This window comes from Salmo salar, chromosome 04 (genome assembly GCF_965601325.2).
Source record: "Salmo salar chromosome 04, fSalSal1, whole genome shotgun sequence".
NCBI classification, from domain to species: domain Eukaryota; kingdom Metazoa; phylum Chordata; class Actinopteri; order Salmoniformes; family Salmonidae; genus Salmo; species Salmo salar.
In genome coordinates this window covers 53707737-53724156 of record NC_138294.1, presented here as the reverse complement: position 1 = coordinate 53724156, position 16420 = coordinate 53707737, and the positions used below count along the sequence as shown (strand labels likewise).

Genomic DNA, 16420 nt, shown 5'->3' with positions numbered 1-16420 from the left:
TTAACTCAATGATTTTATTTATTGTTTTACATTGTTTGCAAACTGATATGTGACAGGTATTAATGTCAAAATAACGTGAAAAACATGCAAACCTGTTTTTAGCTAAAAAGGTGGGGCTCAATGATGGTTTGCCACTGCCCACAGGTCAGCTGTTTGTTCAGCCACCGGCAGTTGCTAATAACCCATCCGACTATATGTGATAAAGTGAAAATCTGAGGCCAGCACCCAACCCTAACCGTAAATACAGAAAACGCGCTATAGGATACAGTCAAAGAAGGCAGTACGATTTTTTGAAACGGGGTGGAGGATTTTTTTTGCTGCCTGATTTAGATATGGTTCTGCTTATAATTGTCATTTTGGTAGGCTATTTGTTAGTCAACTTGTCTATAATTAGATACATGTAGCTTATCTTTTGGCATTACATGGGGCCCTAGAAGATAAATAAACCCTTGCACAGCAGAATAATGTCTCGTAATAGATCAATAGAACGAATGCTTCAATCTAGTTGATATCAAGTTTTCTCAGTCATCTTTCGCAGAGCAAAGATGTTTAGGGACTGGGGAGAAAATACAATAACAAAAAAGGTCTATATTTTCTGTGCAAAATGTCCAAATGACATCAGTTTTATTTGTTGTAAGGAAAAGAAAGCTGTGAAAACGACCCAACTTGTTTCTGATAAGATTTCAGTTCGGCTTCGATGCATATTTTATGTGGTTGAAACACTATCTATCAGCTGTTATGATGAAGACAGTACCTTTACAGATGGTATCTAACTGAGCATTGCATTCTCTCAAGATGCAGAAGTAAATAAATCATATTTCTCCACTCCTGTTCCCAAGTCCAAATTTCTCCTTAATTTGGTGTATCATTTTACTTCAAGAAATGCTTAATTCTGCAGGAATTATTATTAAGGCTATGTGAGAGGTTATAGACCTTCAGTCAGTGTCCAGATTTCAGTTTCCATTTAACCCATCTAAACAGTAGGCTACCGTTCCATTGACATGCCATAGGCCTATTTGAAGTCCCGTGATTGTCGAATTTGTATGGTGCCTCACAATCATTTTACCACTTCATCAAATATTTTCCTAACATTACTTTTCTGGCCCTCCCTTCTCTTTTTCATTTCTCGTTTCGCAGCTTTTGTTTTATTGAATTAAATTTAGACTTTTTGCCTTTGTGGATTGACGTTACATTTTTCTGCCCATTCCCAAAAGCATTATTTGGCGATTGACACATACAGTTAAGCCCTAAAGTTTAGGTTTATGCACTAATACCAGATAGATTAAAATAATGTAAGAAAAACCTCAATATACTGTAGCCTGTATAAATTGCACAATAATAATAAATGTATGGACATTTTCAAATATTGTTTCTCTTTATTCAACTCGCCGGCCACCCACCCGCACTTCAGCCACACAATATTTAATGACCCTAACTCGTCTGCCCCGCAGATATAACAGCAGGGATTGCAGGTTATGAGTCAACCCGCGCATCACTAACCCGCGCACATTCGTCCACTCACAAAATAATTCCAGCATCCAAACCCCAACTGTGCACTATCCACCCGCAATTTAATGAATGGCATTCTGCGATTTTCATTAGGCCTACACTTGTAGCCTGAATTGATGAGTCCACTTTTGTCCACACGCGCCTCGGGTCTCGGTTACTCATTTCCCTCATCTCGGCCACTCATGTCCCTGCGCGTCTCGGTCTCACATCTCCGCCTTGGCAAAATTGGTCTCCTCGAACCACAACGTAAATTGGAGCGTATGCCACCAGGTTTAAAGTCAATTCGCTAATTTTCATGTGACTGACATGCGGGAATGTTAAATAATGTTGTAATAGTCTATAGTTATCTTGCCATTTTTTGTTAATTGTGATATGCTCACGTTTTACTGGTACGGCATACCTACACTATTTCATACTTCTAGTGTCAATCGTAAAATGTCAATGTGGCCTGTGTATTTTGATATTGACATGAATGGGTTAATGAAAACACGCAGAATAAGGTGCACCAAATGTGTTATTTATATATATAAATAAATATGTATTTATTTTCAAAGATAGCATGTTATCCAGATTGATGTATAAATAATTCAATATCACCATCACAAAATTAATATCAATGCGGTTTCAGAATGTAAACTTTTTTATTAATTTATTTTAAAACAATATTAATATGTTACAATTTTATTTTTGATGGTATATACAGAGAGAAAAACAAGCCATACAATATTATCAACTGTGCAACACCAACTTGCTGAATTGAAGAAATAAAAAACTCAGCTCCCCAATAAGACACTTTAATAATGTGTTACAAAATACTTGTTTGTTTTACTTTAAAATCATGTAACATACATACATACATACATACATACATACATACATACATACATACATACATACATACATACATACATACATACATACATACATACATACATACATACATACATACACATATATTCAATCTATTTGACATCTTATAAAATAACTATATAATCTAAACATGTTTTGTACATTCTATAATACAATATTTTCAATTAGTTTTCTGCAATGAAATGGCTGTTATGTACAGTACCAGGTTCTTTTTTGTTTGTGTCTTACTTCTTCCTAGCAAATTCTATACAGTATTCATTCATGGACTCTCCACCCCATATACTGCAAGGATGCGCAGTCACCTCTAAAGGTCAGAAATGCAAAAATCAAGGTCACAAAAATAATGACACTTGATGAAGAATCAATGAACATAAAACTATAGTCAAACGGTAAAACAAAAAGTGCGTATTCTACTGCTGGGGAGACAGATTCAACAGAATCAAAGAGAAACAGTACCATTTGATCTAATGTAGCAATCACAATTAACAAACAAATACCAATAAACATGAACATTTGTATAAACTGAAGCAATACACAGCAAACACACAATGGCTATCAGTATGACCTCTTTGGGAAATCATCTGTGGGACTGGGTTAATGGAAATGTAATAACTGCCTGTGGATGCAAATAGGGGCAACTAAAGCAAATTCTTTACATAAAATGGAGGATAAACTACAGTTAGCTAGAGAGCACACTGGACAATTTTAAGAACATGGTTTACTCTTATTCTATCAGCTTGGAAATTAAACATACACTACATGTTCCTTCAACCAGCTTCAAAAGGCAGTTTACTATATGATTGGGCATTGAGCACATTGAACCAACAACTGACTTTTTTTCTGAATGATAAGGTTGAGAGGAGGCCAACCTGGGGACATATTTGGCTGACTATCAACAAACAGGATTTAAAAAGGATTGGGTATGTTAACAGGACTGTTTCTAAACAAATCTGCATGTAGGTCTTGAATAGAGTCACTGTTGTGTCTTTAGAGTAATACTGAACTGACACAGTAACTATGTTGAAACAATGTGTTGCTCATACCACTTAAAACAATGTTTATGTTGGGCTGACCCCAGCAAGAGGCCAACAAGTTTTACTGAATCTAATGTGGCCCCCTTTCCTGATGCCAGCATCACTCTGAGAAAAGTTGACCTGCGTCTTTAGTGTGGATTAAGTCATTCTAACAAAGTCTTTAGCAGATACAAGCTGTACCTCAGTAAAGACACTGCTGATATTCATGGTTGAAGGAATGTTAAAGATATTTCCATTTAATTCACATAGTACATTAGATTATAGTATACAACTATATCTCTTTTTTTTTTTTACATGAGTGCATACTTGCCAAGAAACATAATTTCAACAGCATAAATCATTTTTTCTAAATTAAAACAGCACATACTATAAGAATTCTAGAACTTTGTTTGATCTCTTCAACCAAAATGAACAGCACCAGTCTTCGTGAGAGTGACTGTAACCGATGACGTGATAGCGACTCAATGTCCATAGCAGAGATTGGTAGGATTGTCATAAACGTTGTACAATTTAACATTCTTATCACTCCACAATGCATTTCAACCTTCACTTCATGTGAAATGGCACATTTAGTTTAGAATTCCAATATGTTGTTCAATTTTGTTATGGCTAGTGAGTGTAAAGGGAAATTGAGGCATACATAGGCCTCTTTGTTTGACAGGATATAAGTGTTTCACAGTAGGACTTTCACATTAAAATATGACAATATCTAATGAACATGGGGCAACTCAAGTCAGACACCTACTGTTGTAGTTATTTGGGGAAAACGGATGGAACTTGAAAAAAAAGTAAATAGGAAATACGTAGTATTATTTGAAGTGGTCAGTTTGATTGTCATTTACATTAGCAGGCCATTTGTCTCTATTTGTTCATACACAGTATTCCTAAAATCCCCAGTGTATGGACACAATTACTCATACATGGATAAATACACTTATAGTCTCTATAGTCCAAAAATCAACAACATTCTGCTGAATTGCAAAGATGACCAAATATAAACAATTAAACTGTAACCAACAAATTATGAAACGTACAAATTGTTAATGTAATACTGAGAATATTTGTTTCCACAAATAACCTGAGAAAAAAATTACATTATGACAGTATACATAATCAATGTAAGACAACTACAATATATTAGTGATGTCTTCCTAATCATTGCAGCATCTGTTACACTTGATACAAAACAATGAGTTCTTGGGTGATTTGGGCAACAAACTACTGTTACTGTGCTGTTAGTAGCTGTTAATGCTTGTAAGCCGGTTAAGGCATTAAGACCTTATTGACTTATCTTTCAATGCCTGATTAAAAACGCACCCAGTAAAACAGCTTCAATTTGTTCAGAAATGTATGATAAATAAACAAACATGCTATGGTAGTCTACTAATAAGGTTTGCTCTTTCCATTAAGGTGTGGATAAATAATATGAAGCTTGATTTTTATGAATTATTGAATACAAATGTTGCCATAACTAATTGGTACTATTGTTCGCTTTTAGAAAAATCATGTCTAAATATTTGATTCTACAATGAATATAATAGTAATTGTATGAGGACATTTGTTGCTGTGTCAGTCATGCAAAATATTTTTTCCCCAAACATGGACTAATAGCGTTGAGTGGTGAATATGCTTCAGTGTTTACTAATGATATCAACTATGTCTGGGAGTGGCTGATTGAATGTTTGATGAAAAGACGACACGTCCAACATCAAAATGACCTCTTCCTTTATGTTTCCTTGAAACTACAGTTTCATAATAGTCTTCCTATGTTAAAACAAATATATGTATGCACAGCAAAACCATAACCTACAGACAAGTGTTTTTCATGTGAAATGAAGATGCAACTTTGAAGGAGTAAATGCTCACTGCATGCGTTTACTCTCTGGAAACAACAGGACAGATGGTATGAACACAGTGCAGTCAGTGCACAACAAGGCTCACCCAACAACCTCTTTTTTTTGTTGAAAACACATCTGCATGAAAACACACAGTAGCACGGTTTTCCTGTTGATTCCTTTGACAGTTTTTTTCTCATCCAGCAGTGCCATGATGAAATATGACGAGTAAGCATGGCCCCCAGTAGCTCAGTGAAGTGGGACAGAGATGTTGGTGCAGCGAATATTTTCATTTTCACGTTTTGTTTTTGCTGTGTAAAAAAAGCCACAATGGCTTCTTAAACAGTGAAGAACACAACACAGCACAGCATGGGACCAAATATGCCTCTCTGTGTCTTCTATGCATCCCATAGAATTCTGCCGCCAAACCTGTAACAATACGTTTCAGAAGATATCTCACCACTCTGTTTGTGTCTTCGGTGCTACTGAGTGAGCATATTTCGGAAGTCTGAAAGGCTGCCAGGCTGGTTTTGGGAATGGTGGTGTTGCCGCTGTTGCTGCTGTTGTTGTTGTTGTTGCTGCGGTTGTTGTTGAATATAACTGACAGTACCTTGCTGTGGGACATTAGTAGTGTGGAAAAAAGCCTGAGTGGTTCCACTGTGTAAGAGTCCTTGGGGCTGCATCTATCAACAGAAAGGGATCAGGGCATAAGTGAGGCGATACTAGTTCTACAGAGTAAGCCAAACCCCTCCAGCCCAAGGCCTGCTATCACACTACTGCAAGTAGTAGGACTACTACTGTACCTGAAAGAACTGCTGGGGCTGCTGCAACTGGAGAGAGTGCTGGCAGGCCTGCTGCTGAGCATGGTAGGTGGGCTGGGCCTGGTGCGTGATAAAGCTGTTGTGAGGGATCATGATGGAGGACGTGAAGACAGGAGAGGGGACCAGGACAGCGTTGCAGTTCACCTGCTGCATGGGAAACGATGGGGTCATCATCTGCTGCTCCAGGGTGTATCTGGGAAGGGATGGGTGCAATCAACAGGTCAAATATGTTTACTATGTTGATAGTTACAGAATGTGTGTGCCATTCAGAGGGCTCTATTTTCGTCTGGCGTTATGGCGGCGTTAGTGTCAAAGGCACGTTATTTAGAAACATAAAAAACGAATGCTTTTTTCCCCATTTCGTTTTATTTGATTAAAAACCAAGCACAGCCTCCCCTCCTCTTAAGGCTTTTCCCCCCCCTGCCCAATGCTGTCGCGAAAAAGTCAAAACTATCGATAAATGGTTTGGATCCTGAGACCGCTTTGAATTACATCTTAATTACCAAAGCCTTATTAAAAAAACTGTGAGCTCACATTCCATTTTTATCTATGCATTTTAGGGAGACCCACGTTATTTTAACCATGCAAATGCCGTTTTGGACGTGCGTAAAACCCCCTCCATGATGTAAGCTACGTGTCCATGCCCATCATCAAATAAGCAATGAGAACATCTGTACCGGTGAACCTCGTATTTAGAAGTTATTTTCCTGTGACAATTGCTTGTTTTGCGTTTTATATTTTCAAAACCAAGGCCTCCCTTACCCTAAGCCTACTATAATGACTCCCTTACCCTAGGCCTACTTTCTTTTCTTTAACCTTTATTTAACTAGGCAAGTCAGTTAAGAACAAATTCTTATTCACAATGACGGCCTAGGAACAGTGGATTAACTGCCTTGTTCAGGGGCAGAACGACAGATTTTAACCTTGTCAGCTCGGGGATTCGAACTAGCAACCTTTCGGTTACTGGCCCTCTAACCACTAGGCTACCTGCCGCTACTATAATGACTCCCTTACTCTAGGCCTACTATAATGAAGGCTGGTTCAACAGCAATGCATCTTTTATATCCAAGCGATTTTATGATATCATTGCATTTTACATTTATTGTTGTTGTTAAAAAAAAACTGATTGCTTGTTTTTCGTTTAATTTTACTACAACCAAACTTATTAGAATGATTCACTTTCCTGGTTTTATGATGACAACTCCATGGCGCAAATGCAATGCAACTCTTGGACTTGTGTGAATATGATCTGATCTGTAACATAATCAGAACTATGTTCATAAAACGTATTAGGGAGCTGTATAAAGGTGAGTGGACATTCTCTTTATATTGGATCCAGCAACTGTGAAAGTTTGGATGTGCGTAAAACCCTTTATAGTCTGCATTGTTTTAATATTATATGACCACAGGAGAAATTATGGTGCCTGTAAGTGTGGCATAGCCTATTTAAAAAAAAGTTGTTTAGTTTTGCTTAGAATTTGGTTTTTGCCTAAATTCTCTTTTTAGGCCTTATCAATAATGAATTGAATCTTGCTTATTGACAATGTTTACCATATCCATGCTCTGCCATAATGCAATTTATAGTAGGCCTAGCCCCTATATCAGTGTGAATGCTACGGAAGTCATGCAATTCCTTAGAAGAAGTGGACTGCAAATGGGTTCAAGTTAACATATTTAGCAAAGATAGGTCTACATTTTGTTATTTCATTTCTGTAAGACATTTAACAAACTATAACAGACTAACATTGGAATTGGAGTTGATTCAATGTATAAAAGACCGTAAATACACAACTTAAAGGAACCACATACTTCGCCATAGAGCACGTTCTGATTGGCCAGTGAGGGGCCAAGCCTCGACACACCCACAACTTGTTTATTCATCAAAACCCAGCCCTTTCACGCCAATGCCAGCAAGTGCGCCAATATTTGTAATAGTAAAAATAGCAAAATTAATTCTGCCACACCCCTGAAACTATAACGCTACCGCCTATGCTTAGATTTACCATTGCGTTAGGTTTGTTAAAATAGAGCCCAGAGGGTGAATGGGCCAGACAAACGATTTAAGTGCCTTTGAACGGGGTATGGTAGTAGGTGCCAGGCACACCGGTTTGAGTGTGTCAAGAACTGCAACGCTGCTGGGTTTTTCACGCTCAACAGTTTCCCGTGTGTGTCAAGAATGTTCCACCACCCAAAGTACATCCAGACAACTGTGTGAAGCATTGGAGTCAACATGGGCCAGCATCCCTATGGAACTCTTTCGACACCTTGTAGAGTCCACGCCCTGGCGAATTGAGGCTGTTCTGAGGACAAAAGGGGGTGCAACGCTATATTAGGAAGATGTTCCTAATGTTTTGTACACTCAGTGTATGTAGATCAGTAGTGCTAAAATGTGGGTATGGTGTGATTCTTTGCAACTAAGGGTATATCATGTGTTTTAAGTACATTCAGTTCATATCAAGGATAAATGCATTCATTGTTCCCATATTTCACTACATTTACAGTACCAGTCAAACGTTTGGACACACCTACTCATTCAAGGGTTTTTCTTTATTTTTTACTATTGATCACATTGTAGAATAATAGTGAAGACATCAGAACAATGAAATAACACATATGGAATCATGTAGTATCCAAAAAAGTGTTAAACAAATCAAAATACACTGCTCCAAAAAATAAAGGGAACACTTAAACAACACAATGTAACTCCAAGTCAATCACACTTCTGTGAAATCAAACTGTCCACTTAGGAAGCAACACTGATTAACAATAAATGTCACATGCTGTTGTGCAAATGGAATAGACAACAGGTGGAAATTATAGGCAATTAGCAAGACACCCCCAATAAAGGAGTGGTTCTGCAGTTGGGGACCACAGACCACTTCTCAGTTCCTATGCTTCCTGGCTGATGTTTTGGTGGTAGCATGAGACGGAGTCTACAACCCACACAAGTGGCTCAGGTAGTGCAGCTCATCCAGGATGGCACATCAATGCGAGCTGTGGCAAGAAGGTTTGCTGTGTCTGTCAGCGTAGTGTCCAGAGCATGGAGGCGCTACCAGGAGACAGGCCAGTACATCAAGAGACGTGGAGGAGGCCGTAGGAGGGCAACAACCCAGCAGCCGGACCGCTAACTCCGCCTTTGTGCAAGGAGGAGCAGGAGAAGCACTGCCAGAGCCCTGCAAAATGACCTCCAGCAGGCCACAAATGTGCATGTGTCTGCTCAAACGGTCAGAAACAGACTCCATGAGGGTGGTATGAGGGCCCGACGTCCACAGGTTCCTGCAAGAGGAAGGCATTGATACTATGGACTGGCCCGCCCGTTCCCCAGACCTGAATCCAATTGAGCACATCTGGGACATCATGTCTCGCTCCATCCACCAACGCCACGTTGCACCACAGACTGTCCAGGAGTTGGCGGATGCTTTAGTCCAGGTCTGGGAGGAGATCCCTCAGGAGACCATCCACCACCTCATCAGGAGCATGCCCAGGCGTTGTAGGGAGGTCATACAGGCATGTGGAGGCCACACACACTACTGAGCATCATTTTGACTTGTTTTAAGGACATTACATCAAAGTTGGATCAGCCTGTAGTGTGGTTTTCCACTTTAATTTTGTGTGTGACTCCAAATCCAGACCTCCATGGGTTGATAAATTGGATTTCCATTGATTTATTTGTGTGATTTTGTTGTCAGCACATTCAACTATGTAAAGAAAAAAGTATTTAATAAGATTATTTCATTCATTCAGATCTAGGATGTGTTGTTTAAGTGTTCCCTTTATTTTTTTGAGCAGTATATATTTCACCTTCTTCAAATTAGCTACCCTTTGCCTTGATGACAGCTTTGCAGACTCTTGGCATTCTCTCAACCAGCTTCACCTGGAACAATTTTCCAGTAGTCTTGAAGGAGTTCCCACATATGCTTAGCACTTGTAGGCTGCTTTTCCTTCACTCTGCGGTCCAACTCATCCCAAACCAAACCATGAGGTTGGGTGATTGTGGAGGCCAGGTCATTTGATGCAGCACTCCATCACTCTCCTTCTTGGTCAAATAGCCCTTACACAGCCTGGAGGTGTGTTGGGTCATTGTCCAGTTGAAAAACAAATGAGATGGGACGGCGTATCGCTGCAGAATGCTGTGGTAGGCATGCTGGTTAAGTGTGCCTTGAATTCTAAATAAGTCACTGACAATGTCACCAGCAAAGCACCCCCACACCTCCTCCTCCATGCTTCAGAGTGGGAACAACACATGCGGAGATCATCCGTTCACCTACTCTGCGTCTCACAAAGACACGACGGTTTGGAAAATCGGAAATGTGGATTAATCAGACCAAAGGACAGATTTCCACCGGTCTAATGTCCATTGCTCGTGTTTCTTGGTCCAAGAAAGTCTCTTCTTCTTATTGGTGTAGTAGTTAGTAGTTCGACCATGAAGGCCTGATTCACGCAGTCTCCTCTGAACAGTTGATGTTGAGATGTGTCTGTTACTTGAACTCTGTGAAGCATTTATTTGGGCTGCAATTTCTGAGGCTGGTAACTCTAATGAACGTATCCTCTGCAGCAGAGGTAACTCTGGGTCTTCCTTTCCTGTGGCGGTCCTCATGAGAGCCAGTTTCATCATAGCACATGGTGTTTGCAACTGCACTTGAAGAAACTTTCAAAGTTCTTGAAATTTTCCATATTGACTGACCGTCATGTCTTAAAGTAATGATGGACTGTTGTTTCTCTTTGCTTATTTGAGGTGTTCTTGCCAAAATATGGACTTGGTATTTTCCCAACTAGGGTTATCTTCTGTATACCACCCCTATCTTGTCACAACACAACTGATTGGTTCAAACGCATTAACACTTTTTTGTTTACTACATGATTGAACATGTGTTATTTCATAGTTCTGCAATGTAGAAAATAGTAAAAAAAAAAAAAAGAAAACCTTGAATGAGTAGGTGTGTCCAAACTTTTGACTGGTACTGTACGTCAAATAACCAACAGCGTAAAGAGTCAACATAATGATTACACACACACTCAAACGCATACTTACTTGGTTTGCTGGATGGCTGTGTTGCACTGGGAAGCCTGGGAGCTAACACTGCTATCAGGTACGAGTGTCTGCACTGGCTGGTTGAGCAGCATGCTGCCAGAAAGAACAGTCTATGTCATTCTCAAAGCTAATACTCCAACCTTTAAAAAAAAAGCCTCCTGGGCCATGGGGACAGACTGCACAAGCTGTTATTTTCCACCCGTGATATATTTCTCAATTTTCCAAACACAGTGTGAGTACAATGGACAGGACAAAAGGTTTCGTGACTCAAGGAGACTATTACCTCTCCAATGTAACCCAATATTTTTTCTTCTAGTTACTTTCTCTTCAAGGTTAGAGTAAGCACGTGTTAAGCAGGTGTTCTTTCATTCGGAATTCATACAATGTAGATATGATTTGAACTTCAACTCATAAAGCTTTGTTTTGATAAAATAAAGCTTCCCATGTCAATTGTTGCCCAAAATGTACTGAGTTACAAGTTGCTTCAATTTAGACCAAACTAAAGGCTGAGTTACACTGACCATGAAGAACAAACTTTCGACAACATGTTCTTGAAAATAATTCTGCAACAAGAAATCAGACTGAGTGGTTTACTGTCTGTAGGGCTCACCGTAGCTGTCTCTCTTGGCTAAACTCAGAGTCTGAGTGTCTTTGGTTTGCGTCCTGCAGTGCCCGTGCGGTCGTCTGCTGAGAGAACATCATGGGGTTGCTGTAGAAGGGCATGGTCAGGTTGGCATGGGTCTGCACCGGGAGACTGACTGCCTGCATCTGCCCGCCTGCACTCCTTATCAACCTCTGCTGCACCTAAAGCAACAACAACAACACTGAAACTACCACCAGGTTGACTACAGTCTGCAAACCCCACTTCCTTGTATATTTTGACAGAATATTACCCTGCTTACTCTACACAAAGTAAAAGTTGAAAGCTATTGGGATAAGAGTACGGAGGGAGAACTGGGGTACCTGAGGGGAGGGTGTGCTGTGCTCTGTGAGGAGAGAGTGAGGGGACGAGCCGTGGGCTCCATGAAGAGGCTGTTTGGAGTGGCTCGAGGCCTGCCTGATCACCCCAGACTGGGCCTGCTGCTGGGCTGGCCTCCCTGGACCCTGATGGACCTGGCCAAAGTCACTGTGGACCGGCTGCTGTAACAACATCTACACACACACACACACACACACACACACACACACACACACACACACACACACACACACACACACACACACACACACACACACACACACACACACAGGAGGGAAAGAGGGATAAGCTACTGTATCCACTGTACAACAATTTGCTTAGGTTTAGAGATCGTTTTAGGCAGGGCGTCTGACTAGCGGTAAGCATGGTTACCTGGAGGTTAGCCAGCTGCAGCTTCTCCTTGATGTCATACAGCTCCTGCTGCTGAGTCTTGATGTCCATCTGCAGGATGCGTGTCCTCTCCTCCAGCTGCTCCTTGAGCTGGTGCATGACACCTAGCTGAGGCTCAGGAGGCTGCTGCTGGTACATGGACTGTTGCTGCTGCTGTGGCTTCTGTTGTTGTTGCTGCGACTGGAAGAATAGGATACACAGCCATCATGATAAAGGCGATTCATATCACAGTACCATGTATGGGTCATGCTCTGGCACAAGCCTTCACAGCTGCTCACACACATTTTCAGAACCAAGGAGGGCTTTACAGTAGTTCAGAAATACAGCACTCGATAACTTGAGGACCACAGAAATCACCCTCACAATCATTACAGCTTGATTAGCACTTCCAGCTCTTCTTGTTTCCATATCATGTAGATGTAGGAGATGCTTTTCCTGGGCCTCATTTCAGATGAGTTGAAGTGATCATCTTGAGACAATTTTAACATACGTGAGAATAGTAGTTTTGCGACACTGAACAAAAATATGAAAGCAACATGTAAAGTGTTGGTCCCATGTTTCATGAGCTGAAATAAAAGATACCAGAAATGTTCCATACGTACAAAAAGCTGATTTCTCTCAAATTTTGTGCACAAATTTGTTTACATCTCTGTTAGTGAGCATTTCTCCTTTGCCAAGATAATCTATCCACCTGAGGTGTTGCATATCAAGAAGCTGATTAAACAGCATGATCATTACACAGGTGCACTTTGTACTGGGGACAATACAATTCCTCTCTGAAATGTGCAGTTTCATCACACAACACAATGCCACAGATGTCTCAAGTTGACGGAGTGTGTAACTGGCATACTGACTACAGGAATGTCCACCAGAGCTGTTGCCAGACAACTGAATGTTCATTTCTCTACCATAAGCCGCCTCCAATGTCATTTTAGAGAACTTGGCAGTACGTCCAACCAGCCTCACAACCGCAGACCACTTGTAACCGCGCCAGCCCAGGACTTCAACATCCAGCTTCTTCACCCACAGGATCGTCTGCGACCAGCCACCCGGACAGCCACCCGGACAACCAAAGACTTTCTGCACAAACTATCAGAAACCGTCTCAGGCAAGCTCATCTGCGTACTCGTCGTCCTCACCAGAGTCCTGACCTGACTGCAGTTTGGCGTTGTAACCGACTTCAGTAGGCAAATGCCCACCTTTGATGGCCACTGGCACGCTGGAGAAGTGTGCTCTTCACAAATGAATCCTGGCTTCAACTGCACAGGAAACCGAAATGGCAGACAGCGTGTATGGCATCGTGTGGGCGAGCGGTTTGTTGATGTCAACGTTGTGAACAGAGTGCCCCATGGTGGCAATGGGGTTATGGTATAGGCAGGCATAAGCTACGAACAACAAACACAATTGCATTTTATCGATGGCATTTCGAATGTACAGAGATACCGTGATAAGATCTTGAGGCCCATTGTCATGCCATTAATCCGCCACCATCACCTCATGTTTCAGCATGATAATGCATGGCCCCATGTCGCAAGGATCTTTATACAATTCCTGGAAGCTGAAAATGTCCCAGTTCTTCCATGGCCTGCATACTCACCAGACTTGTCACCCATTGAGCATGTTTGGGATGCTCCTGATCGACGTGTACGACAGCGTGTTCCAGTTCCCACCAATATCCAGAAACTTCGAAGAGGAGTGGGACAACATTCCACAATCAACAGCCTGATCAACTCTATGCGAAGGAGACGTCACCCTGCATGAGGCAAATGGTGGTCACACCAGATACTGACTGGTTTTCTGATCCACGCCCCTACCTTTTTTCAAGGTATCTGTGACCAACAGATGCATATATGTATTCCCAGTCATTAGAAATCCATAGATTAGGGCCTAATGAATTTATTTCAATTGACTGATTTATTTGTATGAATTGTAACTGAGTAAAGTCTTTGAAAATGTTGCATGTTGCGTTTATATTTTTGTTCAGTGTAGAATTTAAACATCATCTATATTTACATCTAAATTATGATCATCCTAAATGACATTGATGTGGTCTAAAATCAAGTGGGTATGGAAGCATTTCACGCAATCGAACGAGGAAGTAAACCAACAGACAAGCTGTCATAATACTGTGAGACTACAAGACAAACAGTGAGCAGGCAGACAGGTGACAGACAGGAAAACTCAACACCAACCATTGCGGAGTGCTGGCTGCAGGTAGGAGAAAGGGGGAGGCTTAGTTGGGGAAGGACGTCAAAAGAGTTTAGCCCCAAAGTCTACAAGGAGAAGGAAAACAAAACAGGGAGTTGAGCGGGATCCTGGATGCTACCTCCGGGCTAATGTTCTTTCACATGTATTGGTTTTTCCACTGGCATAATGAGGTGAGCTGACCTTTGCACTACTGGGTGCGAGTCTGGACAAATTCTTCTCTGTCCCAGCGATGGATGCAGACTGCCGTGATGGTGTGCAAGCATCTGTGTACCGCAAAGATGAGTTGGCTGCTGGGAAAAATGTATCAATAGGTACTGTAGAAGGTTATGCATACTTCATAATTAACCATCTAAATTCAAAATAGTATACAATAAGTAAGTGTGTGGTGGTGCAGAGTTTGGATTAGGGTGAGAGTGGTGTTGTATGGTACAGGGTTCAATTTGGAACAGACTGATCCAGTATGGGGGTATTTGGGTTAGCTGGACAAAGAGAGCAGCAGGGGGACTCACATGCCGTGTCGGACAGGGCCGTGTGGGAGGACTTCCGGGAGCTGTGGGAGGACACTGAGCGTGCCCCGCTCATCCTGTCCAGTCCGGGGGGGTCCAGATTGGGACAGATGTCCAGGTACACCTCCTGAGCCTGAAACACACAGGATAGAGGAGCATTAAGTACTGACAGCACCAAAAACAAGATTTGGAACACATCTGCTTTTTCCCTGAATTCACACAACAGCCTGACACTGGATAGCGCCGTATTTGCATGGCAATTCACCATCCCATTCAGTTCTGAACACTGACATAGGAGTGGGAAGTAAAGCACTACTGTACATGATTACTACAACTGGAACTCGACTTGGTAAAATGGCTATGCATTATGAAACTTGAATACTGTATGTTATTGTAACATTCTTCACGATTCATCATTTATGTTTGATCGTAGAGTCTCTTCTTCATACCTTCATGGATGACGAAGTGGCCATGTCAGGTGACGTCTCCTCCAAGCCAAACTCTCTCCTCCTCTCCGCTCGCACCTCCGCATAACTACAAGTCCGTGAAAGAGTGCAATAGAAAGAAAGATCAAATGTCAAATTATCTGCCCATAAGTCAAGCTTTCACATTTATATTCATCCTAAATTTACAATATCAAATAACAGACAGATACCACAGACCCCTAATTCAGTAGATAAGGTTCAATAGCTCTACACGAGACTGATCTTGAACTATAGGGAGGCGATAACTTTCTCACCATCAGGGGGCGTCAGAGTATACAATACCAAACATAACAGAGAGAGACAGAGGAATTAGGTTTACCTGACGACTGTGTGAGTGCACACTATGAACTCTGGCTTGGAGTTCCACTGGTGGTATGTAATGTAGTAGTGTGTCTGGAGCCAGATCCACTGCTGACCCTTGCTTAGAAACCGATAGTAGCAGGATTTACCCTTTCCAAACTGCATTACTGTGAAGACAACACAACACAACACAGAGGGATATTTTCAGCAGTCAGGCATATACAAACCACTACAGCACACTGCCCTAGTTCACAGTGTACAAGGTAGGAGCAGTTTGCGTCATCCTAAAACATCAGGGCAGGGGTGAAAAACTCTAAGCAGCCTCATAGTTCCAGGCTTTTTATGCTCATTGGTGAAGCAGAAATAGAAATGTAACTACAGCAGGATGACCTATTTCTGTGAAATGGCTGCCTGGATCCTGTGGTAGTGAGGGAGAGCGAGATAGGGTAGG

At 41.3% G+C, this 16420-nt stretch overlaps 1 protein-coding gene across 4 annotated transcripts in view; it reads right to left on the bottom strand.

The window, feature by feature from the left end:
- Positions 1 to 2131: 2131 nt before the first annotated feature.
- The window catches only part of LOC106603298 (neuronal PAS domain-containing protein 2), a 93493-nt gene continuing 79204 nt past the window's right edge, over positions 2132 to 16420 (bottom strand). Inside the window, exons 13-23 of one of the 4 annotated variants that reach the window (XM_014196792.3) lie at positions 15989 to 16136; positions 15634 to 15718; positions 15188 to 15317; positions 14859 to 14968; positions 14663 to 14743; positions 12453 to 12650; positions 12065 to 12253; positions 11712 to 11905; positions 11102 to 11194; positions 6052 to 6262; positions 2132 to 5931 (exon numbers count right to left, since the gene is read on the bottom strand). In XM_014196792.3, coding sequence (XP_014052267.3) covers positions 5731 to 5931; positions 6052 to 6262; positions 11102 to 11194; positions 11712 to 11905; positions 12065 to 12253; positions 12453 to 12650; positions 14663 to 14743; positions 14859 to 14968; positions 15188 to 15317; positions 15634 to 15718; positions 15989 to 16136 — 1640 coding nt within the window. In that variant the 3' untranslated portion in view covers positions 2132 to 5730. The remainder of the gene's footprint in view (positions 5932 to 6051; positions 6263 to 11101; positions 11195 to 11711; positions 11906 to 12064; positions 12254 to 12452; positions 12651 to 14662; positions 14744 to 14858; positions 14969 to 15187; positions 15318 to 15633; positions 15719 to 15988; positions 16137 to 16420) is intronic. The other 3 variants (XM_014196796.3, XM_014196799.3, XM_045717030.2) reach the window with 3 other exon arrangements.